We start from the raw sequence: 16,078 nt of genomic DNA, 5'->3' as shown, positions 1-16,078 counted from the left end.
GCTTCATTGAGCAAGATCCTGAATAAAATAGCAATCACCAAGAAAAATGAGGCAACAGCAAAGTGATTTAGTGAGTTTGCTAATAGAAATCAAGTTGAATGTAAAAGAGGGCACACATAAAACATCAATTAAAATCAAGGTAGAAGAAATATGCACTGTGCCTATCTGTGTGACTAAGGCTTATTCTCCATTTGCCAAATAGACAAAGGTATGGACAATTGAGGTAATTGAAGTCAATTGAGCAACAAAATGGACCATATGATATGTTGCTCCAGTATCAATGATCCAAGTGTTGGATTTATAAGCTTGTCTATCAACAACTTAAGCAGCAAAGATAGAATAAGAAAAATTAGGTGGAATCCAAAAGGAATTACCTGAAAAGTTTGATGAAGTAGAAGGAGAAGATGATGTGGAAGGTAAAAAGTGTGGAATAGAAGGATAAGAAGTCATAAGAGAAGCAGCTTAGTGACCAGTTTGAGCATCATTGCCTGATCCAGTAGCCATATGACACTTTAGAAAATTCAAAAATTGCTCACATTAAGCCTGTGACAGTGGTACTTGTGGCAAGGTAGTCAAAGGCGAAAAGCGCCATTAAGGCACCAAGGCCTTGTATCACCCGAGGCGACGAGGTGCCAAAAAGGCGCTAGCCTGAGTGAAGCGAGGCACCAAATTCTAAATATTGTTATTTTACAGATAGGATTCCAATATAATTTATTTGATGTATAAGAATATTATATAAACAAATATGACTCCATTCCTAATGTATAGGAGCTAGTCAGCCTAGTCTATAAAACCAGTTTGTGGGTTTGAATTCCAACTAAAAAATTAGTCTCCTTCCAAATATCAACAGTCAATTAAGTCTAGATAATTATCAAATATCAACTAAGTCTGAATATTAACCTAAATCACCATTTAAAAATTAGTCTCCATCCAAATATCAACTAAATCTGAATATTAAACCAAAATATTGTTCATAACTTCATATTAGAAAGAAGAAAACTCCTGAAAAAAACATTGAAAATTAAACTTCATGACTATCCATAACAAAATAAAAGCATTTGAAGATTGAACATTCTGCCTATTAGCCTATTTAATAGCCTGAATGTGGTTGTTAGTTTTAATCTAAAGGTCATCATCAGACTCTTCACTCAAGTTTCCATCACTTTCAAAGCCACTTGAACCAAATTTATAACCATTAACATTCTCTTCCTCAGTCTCATCAGAATCAACATTCTTCCTCTTCAATATTTGGTTGTGATGTTGAGGCCTTAGAGCTTGCCCTTGATTTTGTTTGGAATATAGTATTCTTCCTTGGTTCTCCAACACCAGCAACTCTTGCCACTACACCCCATGTCAAACTATTATCATCATCATCAAAAACCAACTCATCTTCAACATTCATGGATGGTTCAGCACCCATTTCCCCCAACAACCATTCATTACTTTCATCTATATCATCTAAAGAGATGGAATCAATAACATCACGCTTATCATATCGTGCCTTCATCTTTTGATTATACTTCACAAAGACCAGATCATTTAGTCGTTTTTGGGCAAGTCTATTCCACAAGCATTTATGAAAACTAAGTATTAGACTATAGTGAATAATTAAACCATTGGAATTTTCTATGAAATAAAGTAGCTCATCAAAGGATAAAATTTACTTATTATACTTCAAAACTCACTTGCTCAAACACACTCCAATTGCGCTCACAACCACATGCACTACAAGTCAAGCTCAAGATTCTTATAGCTAACTGTTGCAAATTCGGAGTTTAGCTCCCATACAAATTGCACCATTCAGCTATGTTAAAAAAATAAGTATGAGTAATGATATATCATATATCATATATCATAGAAGCCAAATTTTTTATTTGTAAAAAGTGCCACTATTCTAGTCATTATAAGTTAGATATAAATGCTTTCTTACTTGAAGCCCTTGTCTTTCTTGATCTTTTAGCCAATGCAATGCCAAAAAGTCCTTTAGCTTTCTTATACATGGGTAGCTTGCCCTGATCTTGTCCTGAATTTCAACACTAGGAACTAGTCTTTGTATACAAGCATACAATCCTGCTATAATTTTTATAATTTGTTGCTATGTCATCATCAAAATAGAAGTACTCAGGATTCAAGAAATGACCCGCTGCATGCAAAGGCCGATGTAATTGACATTCACATCTCTCATCAACAATTTTTAAAATATTTGAATACATTTCTTCATTCTCATTAAAAGTTTTTGTAATAGCTTCTTTGGCCCTATCCATTGCCTCATATATGTAACCCATAGTTGGTTTTCTCTCATTATCAATAAGGCAAAGAACCAAAACAGGAGGTCCAATAACTTTGAGAATGTAAACTATAGTATTTCAAAAAGAATGCATCAAAATCGTTTTTACTACTCGTTTAGCATTTGCTTCCTTAGCCCATCTACTATGAACCCACTCCTTAGAAGTAAACATGGCCCTTAGGTTATGCTTTTGCTTATAAATGGATTTTATTGTAGGATATGAAGTGCAAAACCTAGTTTTCCCAGCCCTAACCAACTCTCTTTGTTTTGTGTATTCTTTCATCATATTTAAGACACCCCTATGGTTGTAGGTATATTCAGTCAATTGAATGGCCTTTTCTAAAGTTTTTGCAATTCTAGGAATTTTCCCAATGTCCCTCAATACAAGGTCAATGCAATGTGCAACACATAGAGTCTAATACTAATTTGGCCTTTTTGCTTTCAACAACTTCCTAGCCAACACATAATTAGATCCATTATTTGATACTACTTGGACGACATTAGCCTCCCCAATCTGTTCTACAAATGCATCAAGTAATTCAAAAGTTTTTTCCCCAGTTTTCATAAAAGATGATGCATCAATTGATTTCACAAACATGGTTCTAAATGGGCAATTCACCAAAAAGTTTATCAAGGTCCTATTAGTTTTACTAGTCCACCCATACATAATAGAACAGCCATATTTCTTCCAAGATTCCTTGTGATCGCTCAATAACTCATTTGTGTAAGCCACCTCCTTTGTGAGAATTGAAACTCTTAACTCATTGTACCTAGGAGGCTTCATATTTGGACCATACTGCCCAATAGCTTCAACTGCCCATTTAAATTCATCTAAGCAAGCAACATTGAATGGTGTACCGGCTAGATAAAATAGCTGGCCAATATATTGACAAGCTTATGCTATTTTCTCTTTGTCAAGTTTATCATTGATGTTAGTTTGCTTCATCTTACCCTATTTCCTAAGTGCGACCACTTTTTCTAACTTTAATGTTACAAAAGAATCCATTGGACCTTTCAACTTCTTAGACTTTGGCATTAATTTCACAGTTTTTATTTAGGTGCTATTGCCAACCCCTCTCTTACTAGAGCATGATTTTTTTTCCCTTTTTGAATAACTTCTACTTCCTCTACCTCATCATCATCTACATCCTCAATTTTAATCATATTATCTATATCATCAAAATCAAGCATCTTGTCATAGTTCTCCTTGTCACTCTTCTTCTCTACCATATACTGTGCAAGCTCTTCTTTAACATGATCAGGACATTTTAAACATTTTGTATTGTTTTTAAAATTCCCTACTTGATGCTGCTTTGCTCTATGTATCCCTCCCTTTGTGACTTTATTACAAAAGAGGCAAGTCATTGCATTTTTGTCTTCAACATTAGTTAAATAATTATATTTCCATCCCAGATCTTTTCCCTCCCATTATCTGAAGCCATTCTACATATAAAAAAAATAAAACCCAATACAATACATTTAATAGGATTCTATATTAAGTTAGCTATGTATCATTTACTATGGTTTAAGCTCTAAAAATTGAGTGAAGTAATGAGTTCGAGAAAAGGGAAAAATATAGGAAAAGAAAATAAAGAAAAAGATAGGGGAGAGTTGTTGTAAGACAGTCAAACTAGAGAAGGGTAAAGGAAAAAAAAACAAAGAAAAAACAAAGAAGGAAGAGTTGCTGGAGATATAGTAAAAGAGAGAAGGGTAAGGGAAAAAAAGAAAGAGAAAAAACAGAGAGGAGAAAGTTGCTGGAGATAAAGAGTCCAACAGAGAAGAGAAAATGGAGAAAAACAGAGAGGAGAAAGTTGCTAGAGACAGAGAGTCCAACAGAGAAGAGAAAAGGGGGAAAAAAGTAGAGAAAAAATAGAGAGGAAAGAGTTTTATGCTCCGAAAGTGTGGACAAAATTACCAAAGCAGTGTTGTAGTGAGAAAGAACTCAAGAAAAAAAAAGTGTAAAAAAAAAAAAACCTATAAGAATAGGAAAATATTACTTGATGTTGGTTAACTGCCGGTAGTCACTGGCCTACTCTCTTCCAAAACCTAGAAGAAGACGAAATACCTACTGCTTTGCTCTGAAAGTTGATGAAGATGAGTGGTTCTTGAAATTTCTTATTGGGTCTTTTGTTTTATCTTTTGTTTTATTTGATATAGTGGGTGACAGCTCATCCCCACTGAGGTAATAGTTTTAAAACCAACCATGCACCTCTTTAAATTTACAAAACATGCCATTAGAGCCTTTAAATTGCAAACTTTACTCAGGCGCTCTCGGCTCTCGCCTAACAAAATATATCTGGGCGAGCACTTAGGCTCCAGAGGCGAGCGCCTCACTAAAGGTGCCTCACCTCAGTGCCTTTGAGGTGCTTTTCTGGCACCTCGCCTTGCCTAGGCGCCTAGGCAAGCGCCCGGAATGCCTTTGACTACACTAACCTGTGGACTAGCTTACACACACACACACACACACACACACACACACACAAACCTTCTACCAGAGTGACCAACATGGTTCTATGAAGCTAAATCTGGTTGAACACTAACACCTTACAAGACTCCACCAGGAAAAAAACCAGAATGCACACCACCAGGCAGAAAACTAGAATGCATATTTGGGGAAATGTTATCAAATCCACAACTCCTTGTGGTTTGCATTAAAGCAACCTGATTTGCCATGGCCTTGTTACCTCTTTTTGGTTTGTAACCAGGAGGATAACAATGGAGCTTATAGAATTTATCAGCTATATGTCCAGTGAAGCCACAATAAGTGCACACAAGCCTATCTTTCTTGCCATTACCCCTTTTACCTCCATTCTTTTGTCCTTGATGACCAAGAAAACCTTTGCTATTATTCACATACATAGCAATAGCATCACCTGACTGAATCATGTTAAAACTTTGACGAATATTTATCCTCTTCTCTTCTTGCAAAATCAGATAACACACTTTGCTAAGAGAAGAAAAAGGTTTAATCAGTAAGATCTAACTTATAACATGGCCATAACCATCATTCAGTCCCATCAAAAACCTAAAAAGATGCTCCTTATTATAAGCATCAAGCTGAGAAGACTTAGAACCATAAGTTCAAGCACATGTACAGATTGTGAAAGGCTGGTAATTAGCATACTCATCCCACAAAGTCTTAAATTTTATGAAATAAGAACTCACCGAAAGTGATCCTTGTGCAAGATGTGAAATTTCCTTCCCAAGCTTAAACAGCCTTGGAGTGTTACCCTGAGATAACCTATCTTTGAGATTAATCCACAAATCTCTGGCATTGTTGATGTACATAACACTAGCCTTCAAATCCAGACTGAATGAATAAGTTAACCAAGAAAGCACTGTTGTATTGCATCTACTCCAAGAATTGTAAATGAAGAAGATGAATCAGGCTCAGCAATCAATCCATCCACAAAACCAAACTTGTTTTTGGAACTTAAGGCCAAAAACACAAATTGTGCCCAACTCATGTAATTTTTTGGACCAATGAGAGGTTGTGTAGTGAGCATAAAACCTAGATTTTCATTCGCAAGAAGAAAGAAAGGATTATTTGCATATTCATCTGCTATCGTTGCACTTGAAGCAGGTACTGAATGCGTAGTTTTAGATTGAGTATTAGTTGTGGAATTAGAAGCCATGGATGAGAAAAGAAATGTAAAAAATGAAGCACTAAACTCTGTTTGGGAACTGAGAAAATGAAAAAGAAAATCTCAGAAAACTTGCTCTGATACCATGTAAAACAAAGTAAGAGAGAGAGAGAGAGAGAGAGAGAGAGAGAGAGAGAGAATGAAGAAAAACTAAAACTTCTATTTGATTGAAGAAAATGAGAAGCAGTTACAAATAATTATCATCTATGGTTTATATACACGAAAACAGGGGCTAATGGTTTCCCTCCAAAAATAACTAACTACTCCCTCCGTCCCACTTTTTTTTGTACTCTATTCCATTTTGAGATGTTCCAAAATACTGTCTTGTTTTTAAAAATAAATGTCATTAATTTACTAATATTCCTATTATACCCATATTAATTTACTAATTCAATTTTTTGATAAATTTTTTTAAGGATAGTTTTGGAAACTTGTACATTTTTAAAAAGTAGACAAGACAATAAATAATGTTCCCTTAAAAAATTTGACTTTTCAAACAGGATTAAAAAAAAGTGAGACGGAGAGAGTAACTAATTTCTAATACACCCAATCATAGTTTGACAGTTGTCACCTCCACCACTTGACTTTTGTCATCTACTTTTTCTAACACATGGACTCCCTTTGATCCTTTCCTGGTTTTTCTTTACTCTGCTTGTTCCATTGTGTTTTCTTTCTTCAATTTTAACAAAAGGTGAATCAAACCCCTCATCCCCTTTTTTGTTTTAAGAAAATTTTTCAATAAATATAAACAGCCCAAAGCAAATGACTAAAACCCCTTTGCTCTTTTTGGCCGCGCAAAAAAAATTATATAACTTAGAAATTCAATACTTGGGACCCACGAAAACCAAGAACCCCACTTAATTAATCCCATTTCAACTCAAAGCATACACTTCCACAACAATTTCTCAGGTTCTCCTAATATAACACTTATCCACTGTTTGATTCCAGAGAAAATGTGGGGAAACATAAGAAAGTTAAACATTTAATGCCTAGAACAAACCCAAAAAAAAAAATTCCCACTTGGGTTTCACAAAATTAAACTGTATTGATTCATAGAGTTGGTTTCCAATATATATATATATATATATTACAGAGTTAATGTCTGAAATTAATGAGCTTAAAGCGATGGAAATGGATTTTTTGTATTTTTTGTTTTTGGGTTCAAGTTTCAAACTTTTTTCTACGATTTAAACTGAGTAATATAAATTAAATTCCACAAAAAAAAAAAAAAAAAAAAAGTTGCAAGAACAAACGATTAATAAAATGAAAAGAAAATCCAAATCCGAATGCATAGTATAAAGAATCTATGTGTTTGAGACCAAAAAAAAAATCTATTTACTGAACAGTGGCAAACACAGAGTGGGTACCTCGTTTCGACATGGTCGAGACTACAGATTTGAGAAGAGTTCAATCAAAGGCTTAGGAGGGTTTTTATGACAGATACTTAAGGTTTTTAGTTTGGACTTTGGACCGCATAGCTTACTCGGCCCATTTTCAGCAAATTTCGGACTCTTTCTTTCCCTGTAGCCCATTTAGGACGGGTTTGTATTTTGGATTTAAACGGGTTGTTATTCCTTTGAACTTTACTTAAACTTTAACGGGTCAGGCTTATATGTGTGTTTGTTTCTCAAAACAAATAAATTAACAAAAAAAGCTTCAAATATAAAATTTGATAAACACATAAATATTTAAGTTTATAATTCAATAAAAAAATTCAAATATTAATTAATTTCACATAGAAAACCGTACATAAACCATGAAATAAGTTTAAAATTTTCTATAAACTAAGCATTCTTTTAGATTAACTCTTTACTAAAAGCTATTTATTTATTGGTTGAAAGTCCGCAAAATTATAATTGTGCCTGAAAAAATATAAGGCTTTTAAAAAGCAAATAAGCTAAACATTGAAAGAAAAAAAATACTAATCCAAACCAAAGTCATATGATATATACAGCTTTAAGAATAAAATATAGTAACATGTTAGGTAAATAAAAAAGTAAATAATTATGAAGAAAAACCATAATGTATTTACGAAAAAGCTACTTAATGTTGACAGTAAATTTAACACCGAAAACATTTATATTTTAGAATTTCTTGTCAAGTTGACAAGTAATGTCATTAGTATTTTCATCTACAACATAGAAAATTAATATAACTCTAGTACAAACATGGATTGAAAATAAGCCAATAGAAAATTAAGTTTAAAATTTTTATAATAAATACTTGATGAGTCAATTGGGTCAGGTATGGGTTCAACCCAGTTAGGTTTGGGCCAGAAATTTGTTGGACTAAAATAGGTTGTTCTTCCTATGACTCATACCCAATTTTTCTTTTGGGTTCAAGTAGGTTGTCGGGTTTCGGAAGGATATCGTGTCCAAGTCCAATTTTGATAGGTCAATTTATAAGTAGGGGAAATTATTTTTTAAAATATCTCAAAAGACCGATGTTTTAAAACATGTGTGGTACCATACGTTGTATGGTGGTCTCATGGAATTGTCTTATGAAATACCCATCTATAGGTAGGGCTTTACCAACTATATGTGTCTTCCTTTTTCTTTTTCTTTTTAGTAAAAATGGTAGGATTGTTATTTTCAATAAGACTAAATTGAAAATTACATGCACCCTTAAAAAGTTTGGGGAAATTTTGATTTTGTCCCCTAAATTTTAAAATTTTGATAAAATCTCTTGATGTTAAGGTTTGTTCTTCATTGCAAACCTTTTATTAATGTATGTATTGAGATGTTCCTTAAGTGACGCCTAGGATTGTCATATTTGCTACATAGACCAATCAAATCATGCCATATCAAATAAGATACCAAGTAAATTAAATTACATTAAAAAAATTCTAAAACCCAAAATTACATAAACTTTAAAAAAAAAAATTTCATTTCCCCTTTTTTCTTTCCATTCAATCAAAACCCAACAATCTTAATCTCCAATAAGAAATTAAACAAGTGACTTAGAATCACTGCAATCCCCTTCAAACTCTCACCAAATTATTCACTACCCACTTTTGGATATTAGTTTCAATTCTGAATATAACATTTGATGCAGGGTGACAATCATCGTATTTTTTTTTTAAATGATTTTTTTAGAATATATTAGAATATTCTTATATATTAGTAAACTATGATTTTATAAAATATAATGGGCTACTATAGTTTTGTAATACCCAGTCATATGTCTTTTTGGACTGCCTGCCAACAACTAAAAATTTATTTATTTTCATAAGTTCATTTTCTTTAATGGAACTTTCTCTACTAAAAAAAACATCTTTAATGGAAGTCTAAATAAAATGCAATGGATGAGTGGGTATGGGTGAAGATTCTTCCTAAGTTAATAGGTGTGTTGTGTGTAATTTATCTGATAGAGATTTTTTTTATTGGTTAATATTCCTCAAATTGACTGAACTTGCCCAAAATTCACCCATAGTATCAATTGATAAGAATCCTTAAAACATTCAAGACTTTTTCTTCTTCTTTTTTTTTTTTTTTGGGAGAAAATCTAAGGCATAAAAACCATTATATAAGTAAGAGCCTGTCCTCTTTATTCTCTAAAGTGCAATTCTTTTTTTGAGAGATCCCTAGAACTTCCTTTATGTTTTCCCACAAAGAAATAAATTGTGTAACGCAATGGATAATATCTCAAACTTCTTCAACTTTTAATACATAACTTCCATTATAAGTTATACTGGGGAAAATTATGAACATGATAATGATACACTCGTGTTTATAGGATAAGAGTGACATCAACTCTTGATCAATAAAGCCATTTTAACACGGCATATCTCATGTCAAAGTCACATTATTCTCTAATCATTCTTATTTTCTTCATTATTATGATAAATTGCGGCACAAACTAACCCTTTAAGGCAAGGTTATTTGTTTGACCTTACAAAAGAAAAGGCTACAAACATTTATATATGCCAAGTCAAATTAAATTTTCACTGTTCCAATAACTTACTCAATGATCCTAATCTTCTTGATTATAGGTGCATATTAGTCAACCTTTTTACCGACAGCACCATTCTTTTGCACCTTAGCACAATATTCAAATAAGCTTCCATCAAAGCAACGCCTCACAGCTTCTCTTGCTAAGAAACCTTCCCCATCCTTTGCAAGAACGTAAAGAACTCCCCACTCTAGTTTACTTGCAAACCTGCAACATTTATAAAATGAGATTGATTACACTTTCAAGAGGGTTTCTCATATATGGAGAGAGAGAGAGAGAGAGAGAGAGAGACCAGCCAAAGAAGTCATGTGCATTGCGATTTGCCTCGGTCATATGCCAGAGCTCCCTTAGGGTAAGTTTGTCAGGCACTGTGCGAGCGTATTTGCTGAACATGTTCTCAAGATTTGCAGGGATAAATCTACAAATAATTTGATGACAATATTTTATATATGGGTTTATGTAGCAATACTTGTACACCAAAAAGTTGAACAAAACATCAAGGGAGAGGTACAATAATATAATTGTAACTTCTACAACTAAAATTGTGACAGAATATTATCTAATGTAGGAGGAGAGTGTGGAAGCATAAACCTAATTTTTTTTTTTAATAAGTAGTAAAGTTCTATATTGATTTGGATATAAGAAAGATTATCATATATAACTCAATATTACTTATGTTTGGGTACGCGTACCAAAGTCCAAAGTATGAATATGATATTATGAATAGGCACACTTCGATGAGTTCTAGAAAATAAATGGTTAGTCCAAATTAGCCAAATCGAAAATATATAATGCCTGAACCCTAATTTAGTGAATTTTTAAATTTCAATCCATCCCCTCACCTTATATAGGTTGCACACCTTGAAACCACCCTTTAAAGAAGAGAAATGAGATATATGTATTAAATATCCCAGATCATGTGGATTGGATTAAATAAGTGTATGTTAGACGGGCATATATTGAATTCTATATTTAGTGTTTATAAAGAGTTTCAATTATAACTTGACCATCATTTTAGGTATAGTTCTTTTGAATCCAAAGGCTGGATTAAACAATAATTTTAAATTAATCAAGAGATGAGAGAAAAGTCTACTTGACCACAAAGGTAGGAATAAACAAGGGATGCTTCTACTAAATTTAGCTCCTTTCCACCGAATTACGAATTGGGCATTATTCTCACACACTCATGTGGGTGGAAATGAGACACTTTTGCCTAATGTGTCATATCAATAAGCAATATTTGCAAATAGAAAATTAACTAGAAAATGTAAAACATTGCAGCTTGGCTTAAATTTTTCATCTCTCACCTTCCCTCTGTGTCATAAGTCCCTGAATCACTTCCATGCTTTCCCTTATGTATGTTCTGTATGTATATTGGGAAGTAAGGTGATGATGGTATCCATGTCTGCAAGAAAAAGAATTAAAATTATCAACTTTAGCTCTAGTTAAGGACAAATGATCATGTTCCAAATCACAACAAACTTACAGGCAAGGTAGCATAGCTCATAGATCCATGGATCAAAATCATAAAAAAGAAGGAAGCAACAGCATTGAAACCGAGTGCGCGACATCCTGTAAACAAATGGAGAGTTAGCCATTGAACCATCAAAATCACAAAACTTGAAACCATTTCTGGTTACTCTTACTGAAACTTGGTCTTGGTCGAGCATAACTCAAACCAACTTAGTAAACTAGAAAACTTTGCCCCCCAAGGGGAAAAACTCTTTATTTTAAAATTTGTCTGGTACAATTAGAACACAAAATTGGCATATTTACATTTTTTTGAGATTATATTTAATTAGAAATGCAATTGGCTTGCAAATGAATTAATTAATTACTACTTCCCATGGTACGACTTGGACTACCTCTTATTTATCTTTCGCCCATAACCATAAGCACCCTATATATGCAGGAACAAATTGGGTATTGTTAAAAAAAAGAAAAAAAAAAAGATACCCTTTTTTCTCATTTATTTTGTTGTGAATTCTTCTTCAGACTTGCCTCGAGCTGTGGCTGCACCTGATACAGAAAATATAAATGGGACGTGGGGCCATAAACATCACAACATGCATGTCCGTGCTTCAACAGCATGTAGCTTTCTTTGACCAGGACAATGATGGCATCATCTACCCATCAGAACATATAAAGGTAAGCTGTGTGCTGATGGCTAATATTAATCTCCAGAGACTTGAGAAACTATGAAATGATTTGTTGTTCATAACTAGTAATATTGGAGGAGGATCAGTTTGGTGTGTGAGTTGCGTACAAATCCAGGCTATTCAATTTTAGAGTCTTAGACCTTAAAGCTTATACGTGTCCTACTTGAGTACTTGCTTAAGATGATTTGATCAGGTTCAGAATCAGCGATTAATGTACATGAGGAAAAAAGGGACCTTAACTTATGTATGTTTCCTACCTTCGTATGCATATGCCTAAATTCTCTCATTATCCTTATGGAATGAGCTCCTCATGGGAATTAACTAAATTTATGATCTTATCTTGACGAATCTCTTCTTATGGATTGATCGATCAATACTAGAAGTCTCGAAATGACTTAATAGTCCAATGAATAGTTTGATATAGAGAGATGAATAAGTCTTAATTTATACACTCCATTTCTATAGATAGATGGAAAAGGTTGGAGAGAGTGCATGGCTTTATGAAGTTCTCGACTTTCTAAAACTGTGCAAGGCCTTAGAGTAGTTTATTAGGTTGTTTGTTACTTGTTATCAACAATATTAGCCATCAAAAATAATAATAACATATAAGAATACAAATATTTACGTGAAAAACTCTCTTTTTGAATAGAAAAATCACGAGACAAATTTTAAATAATTTCACTATTATCAAATCAATTACAATAATTCTTGTGTATATCTCACGGTTAAAAAAACAAATATCTCTTATTTATTTTTGGCTTTCACACATATAAATTATCTTTCTCAAAAGGGACAATTCCTTTTTTCTGTGGCATCCATCTTTTTCTTTCCATTGTGCGGCACCTCCTTTTTCTTCTTGTTTGTGCTCTACTTTTTTTTTTCTTCACCATACGGCAATCTGTTTCTTTTTCTCATGCGGCACACAAAATCTAATGAACTTTATTTATATAAAATCTGCCGCCTCACACTCCTAGGAACATATGAATACCTAAATCAGCTTATATAAAAGACNTATCTCTCGCAAAGGGACAATTCCTTTTTTCTGTGGCACCACTTTTTTCTTTTCATGTGCGGCACCTCCCTTTTCTTCTTGTTTGCGTTCTACTTTTTTTTTTCTTCACCATACGGCAATCTGTTTCTTTTCTCATGCGGCACACAAAACTAATGAACTTTATTTATATAAAATCTGCCGCCTCACACTCCTAGGAACATATGGATTCCTAAATCAGCTTATATAAAAGACTTTTCATAAAATAGAATTTATTCTATCCAACAAGCTCATTACATGGGCTATTACGTACGTGGGCTGAATTTAATTGGTCCGTGCACCTAACACTTTATACACTCCTTCATTTTAAAGATAATGGAAAGGTTGGAGAGAGTGCATGGCTTTATGAAGTTCTCGACTTTCTAAAACTGTGCGAGGCCTTAGAGTAGTATTTTAGGTTGTTTGTTTGTTAGCATATTCAAGAATTTGGACCAATAGATCTAGAGCAAACTAGTGTTGACTTACTTGCTTTTAAGGTTGATTTGAATCTCGATGCTAATACGGTGCAATTTATTGGTGATTAGGTTACTTATGATTTTTTGTTAACTCGGTGGTTGTAACTGCTCTTCAAAAAGATTCTTGTTAATCTTTGTTTAGTAAAGCCACAGCCAACCATAAACTTATTTATGCAAAGAAAAGCTCAAACTCGACACAAACTAAAATTCGTGGAAAGGAAATATATATATATATATATATATTTAAGTTGGACGATCTAATACTAGTTGTTATTATTTTGAAGTATAAACAATTGAAAAACAAATTAAAGGAAATTGTTTTCCAAACAAATATGCAACAATTCCCCACTCAATGATTTGTTTCAAATGTTTAGCGTAAATTAGGTGAACTCAAAATTGACTTGGCTGTTATGTCATGCTAGGAGGAAAAAAAATAAAATAAAACACTCAGAAAAAGGAAAAAAAAAAATTATTCAATTGTTCACTACAATGTTAGGTAGAATTTTTTCCACTTTTGATCTTGCTTGCTTGCTTAGATAACATTTCACCTAGTCCATGACAACTTTTCAAATCAACATGAAACTTATTCCTAATCTCAAACAATCATTTATGTTTATTAATTAAGTAACACATATCTAAACCCTTTAATCTTCATTCCATTTCCACACGCTTGATATTCACCTGGCACAAGAGTTTTTACTTCAAAATTCAAATCCATTTGTTCATTTTCTATACAGCATGAACCATGAGAATAGCAAGCGAAAAACTTATTGAAAATGCACTGTAAACTACTTAGTCAGAAATGCATTATTCTAAATATTTGCTCCCAAAAAGAAAAAAAGAAAAAGGGGGACGGTTGATGAACAAGAAAAGCATAAGAGATGGAGGATATTACAGGGCTTGGGGAGCTTAGACTCCAGATCATCTCGGACCTTCCTTTCTGCGGTAATAGGAGCCATCTCAGCCACCGTTTTCATGTCTTCTTTTGAATCCTCTGCTGCCATCTCTCTCTCTCTCTCTCTCTCTCTCTCTCTCTCTCTCTAAACTCAACAATGAACTGTGCTCGATCTGGTAGGAACTTTCTGTGTTTTTCTATCTATGTATATATTATCTATAACTACTCTCACTTCCAAATTTAAAATATTTTTTATTATTAAAAAAAAAAAAAAAACCCCGCTAAAGTCTAAACTCTATACACACAAATTTTACGTAATTACAAATAAAATTTCTTCCACAAATGTAGCAAAAAAATAGGGAGGCGTTGAGACTTTTTTTGAGAGAGAACAACAAAATTCCAAGTGACTAGGACTGTAAACGTGGGGGAAGTACGTGGAACACATCCATGCATGCCACAACATACCATGGAAGATCTTTACTAACGTACATATAGGGCAGATGCAGATAGAGTATCAATGTTTGACCCAACAAACGAACACGACACGAACTTGGTATAAATTTTTTTGAGTTAAGGTTGGGCCTTAATGGGTTTGGGCTATAAACAAGTCTACTCAAAAGTGACACGATGAGAAACGTGTTATAAGTAGATCAACCCGCATAATCTACAATAGACACATTTGACACGCCAATTTATTTATGTTAACCCGAAATGACCCACTTAACACAACCCGTTTAACTCGTATAACAAATAAATATTTATTTTATTTTAGATTTGTCAAATACCTTTTATATCCAACATATATTTTAAATTTAAAAAGAAAAGTGAGTAATTACAAAAATTTACAAATGATATAATTGGAAATTGAAACTTTCAGACCCTAGAATTACAATTTTTTTTTTTTTTGGCATAGAACTTGCACAAATAAAATTGGATGAGCTTGTGGAAGAAGTTATGAATTTGGACATCAACAAACAATCTATGGATGATAATCGTGGTTATAGTTAGGATTAGTCTACTGTTTGCTTAAATTCTTTCAATATTGATACTTAGCGTTTGGCGAGTTCCAAGGATATTATATTTTTGTTGAACTATGCTATTTTATTTTTGTTAAATTTTGTTATTTTGAATTTGGGTTGAAGTGTATGCACTTCTTTTGGAGTGTAAAGAACTTATTTCTAGATAAATGTTATATTTTTATTGAACCATATTATTTTAAATGTGAGTTGAAGAATTGAAGTGTATGCATTGCTTTTTGGGATGTAAAAAAAAAAAAATTCTAAATAGATATTATATTTATTATTATATAGGTTGAAATGAGTTATGTTACATTCGTGCCAACCCAACATGACTTGTTTATTAAATGTGTCAAATGGGTTGGGTCAGGTCAACTCACCTTATTAACATGTCAGGTTAGGGTTAAAGGATCATGACACGATTATTAAATAGGTCGAGTTAGGATTGAGTCATTTAGTCGAATACCCCTACCTCTACACAACACGAACCCGACATACTAACCCAAATTGACACTCCTACATGCAAATCGATGAGTATTCAGTTTTTCACTGCTCATTGATTAGTACGTACTACCTAGTACATGAAAGGTGCTCCATATTCAAAATGAATATGATATTGATTT

The 16,078-nt window shown here is 33.1% G+C and overlaps 2 protein-coding genes across 2 annotated transcripts; both read right to left on the bottom strand.

The window, feature by feature from the left end:
* Positions 1-4,831: 4,831 nt before the first annotated feature.
* On the bottom strand, positions 4,832-5,922 carry LOC112032445 (uncharacterized). The gene is made up of 4 exons (XM_024065204.1): positions 5,644-5,922; positions 5,453-5,584; positions 5,272-5,344; positions 4,832-5,229 (listed from the first exon to the last, which is right to left on the bottom strand). The coding sequence occupies exons 1-4, from the start codon at positions 5,920-5,922 to the stop codon at positions 4,832-4,834; spliced, it is 882 nt and encodes a 293-aa protein (XP_023920972.1).
* A 3,813-nt stretch (positions 5,923-9,735) lies between these two features.
* LOC112038515 (peroxygenase) lies at positions 9,736-11,555 on the bottom strand. Its single transcript, XM_065761115.1, has 4 exons — positions 11,369-11,555; positions 11,190-11,287; positions 10,175-10,300; positions 9,736-10,089 (listed from the first exon to the last, which is right to left on the bottom strand). The coding sequence occupies exons 1-4, from the start codon at positions 11,510-11,512 to the stop codon at positions 9,930-9,932; spliced, it is 528 nt and encodes a 175-aa protein (XP_065617187.1). The 5' UTR covers positions 11,513-11,555; the 3' UTR covers positions 9,736-9,929.
* Between the last annotated feature and the right edge of the window lie 4,523 nt (positions 11,556-16,078).

Source organism: Quercus suber, unplaced genomic scaffold (assembly GCF_002906115.3).
Source record: "Quercus suber isolate HL8 unplaced genomic scaffold, Cork oak 2.0 scaffold_396, whole genome shotgun sequence".
In the NCBI taxonomy this organism is placed as follows: domain Eukaryota; kingdom Viridiplantae; phylum Streptophyta; class Magnoliopsida; order Fagales; family Fagaceae; genus Quercus; species Quercus suber.
This window is presented reverse-complemented; position numbering and strand designations above follow the sequence as displayed.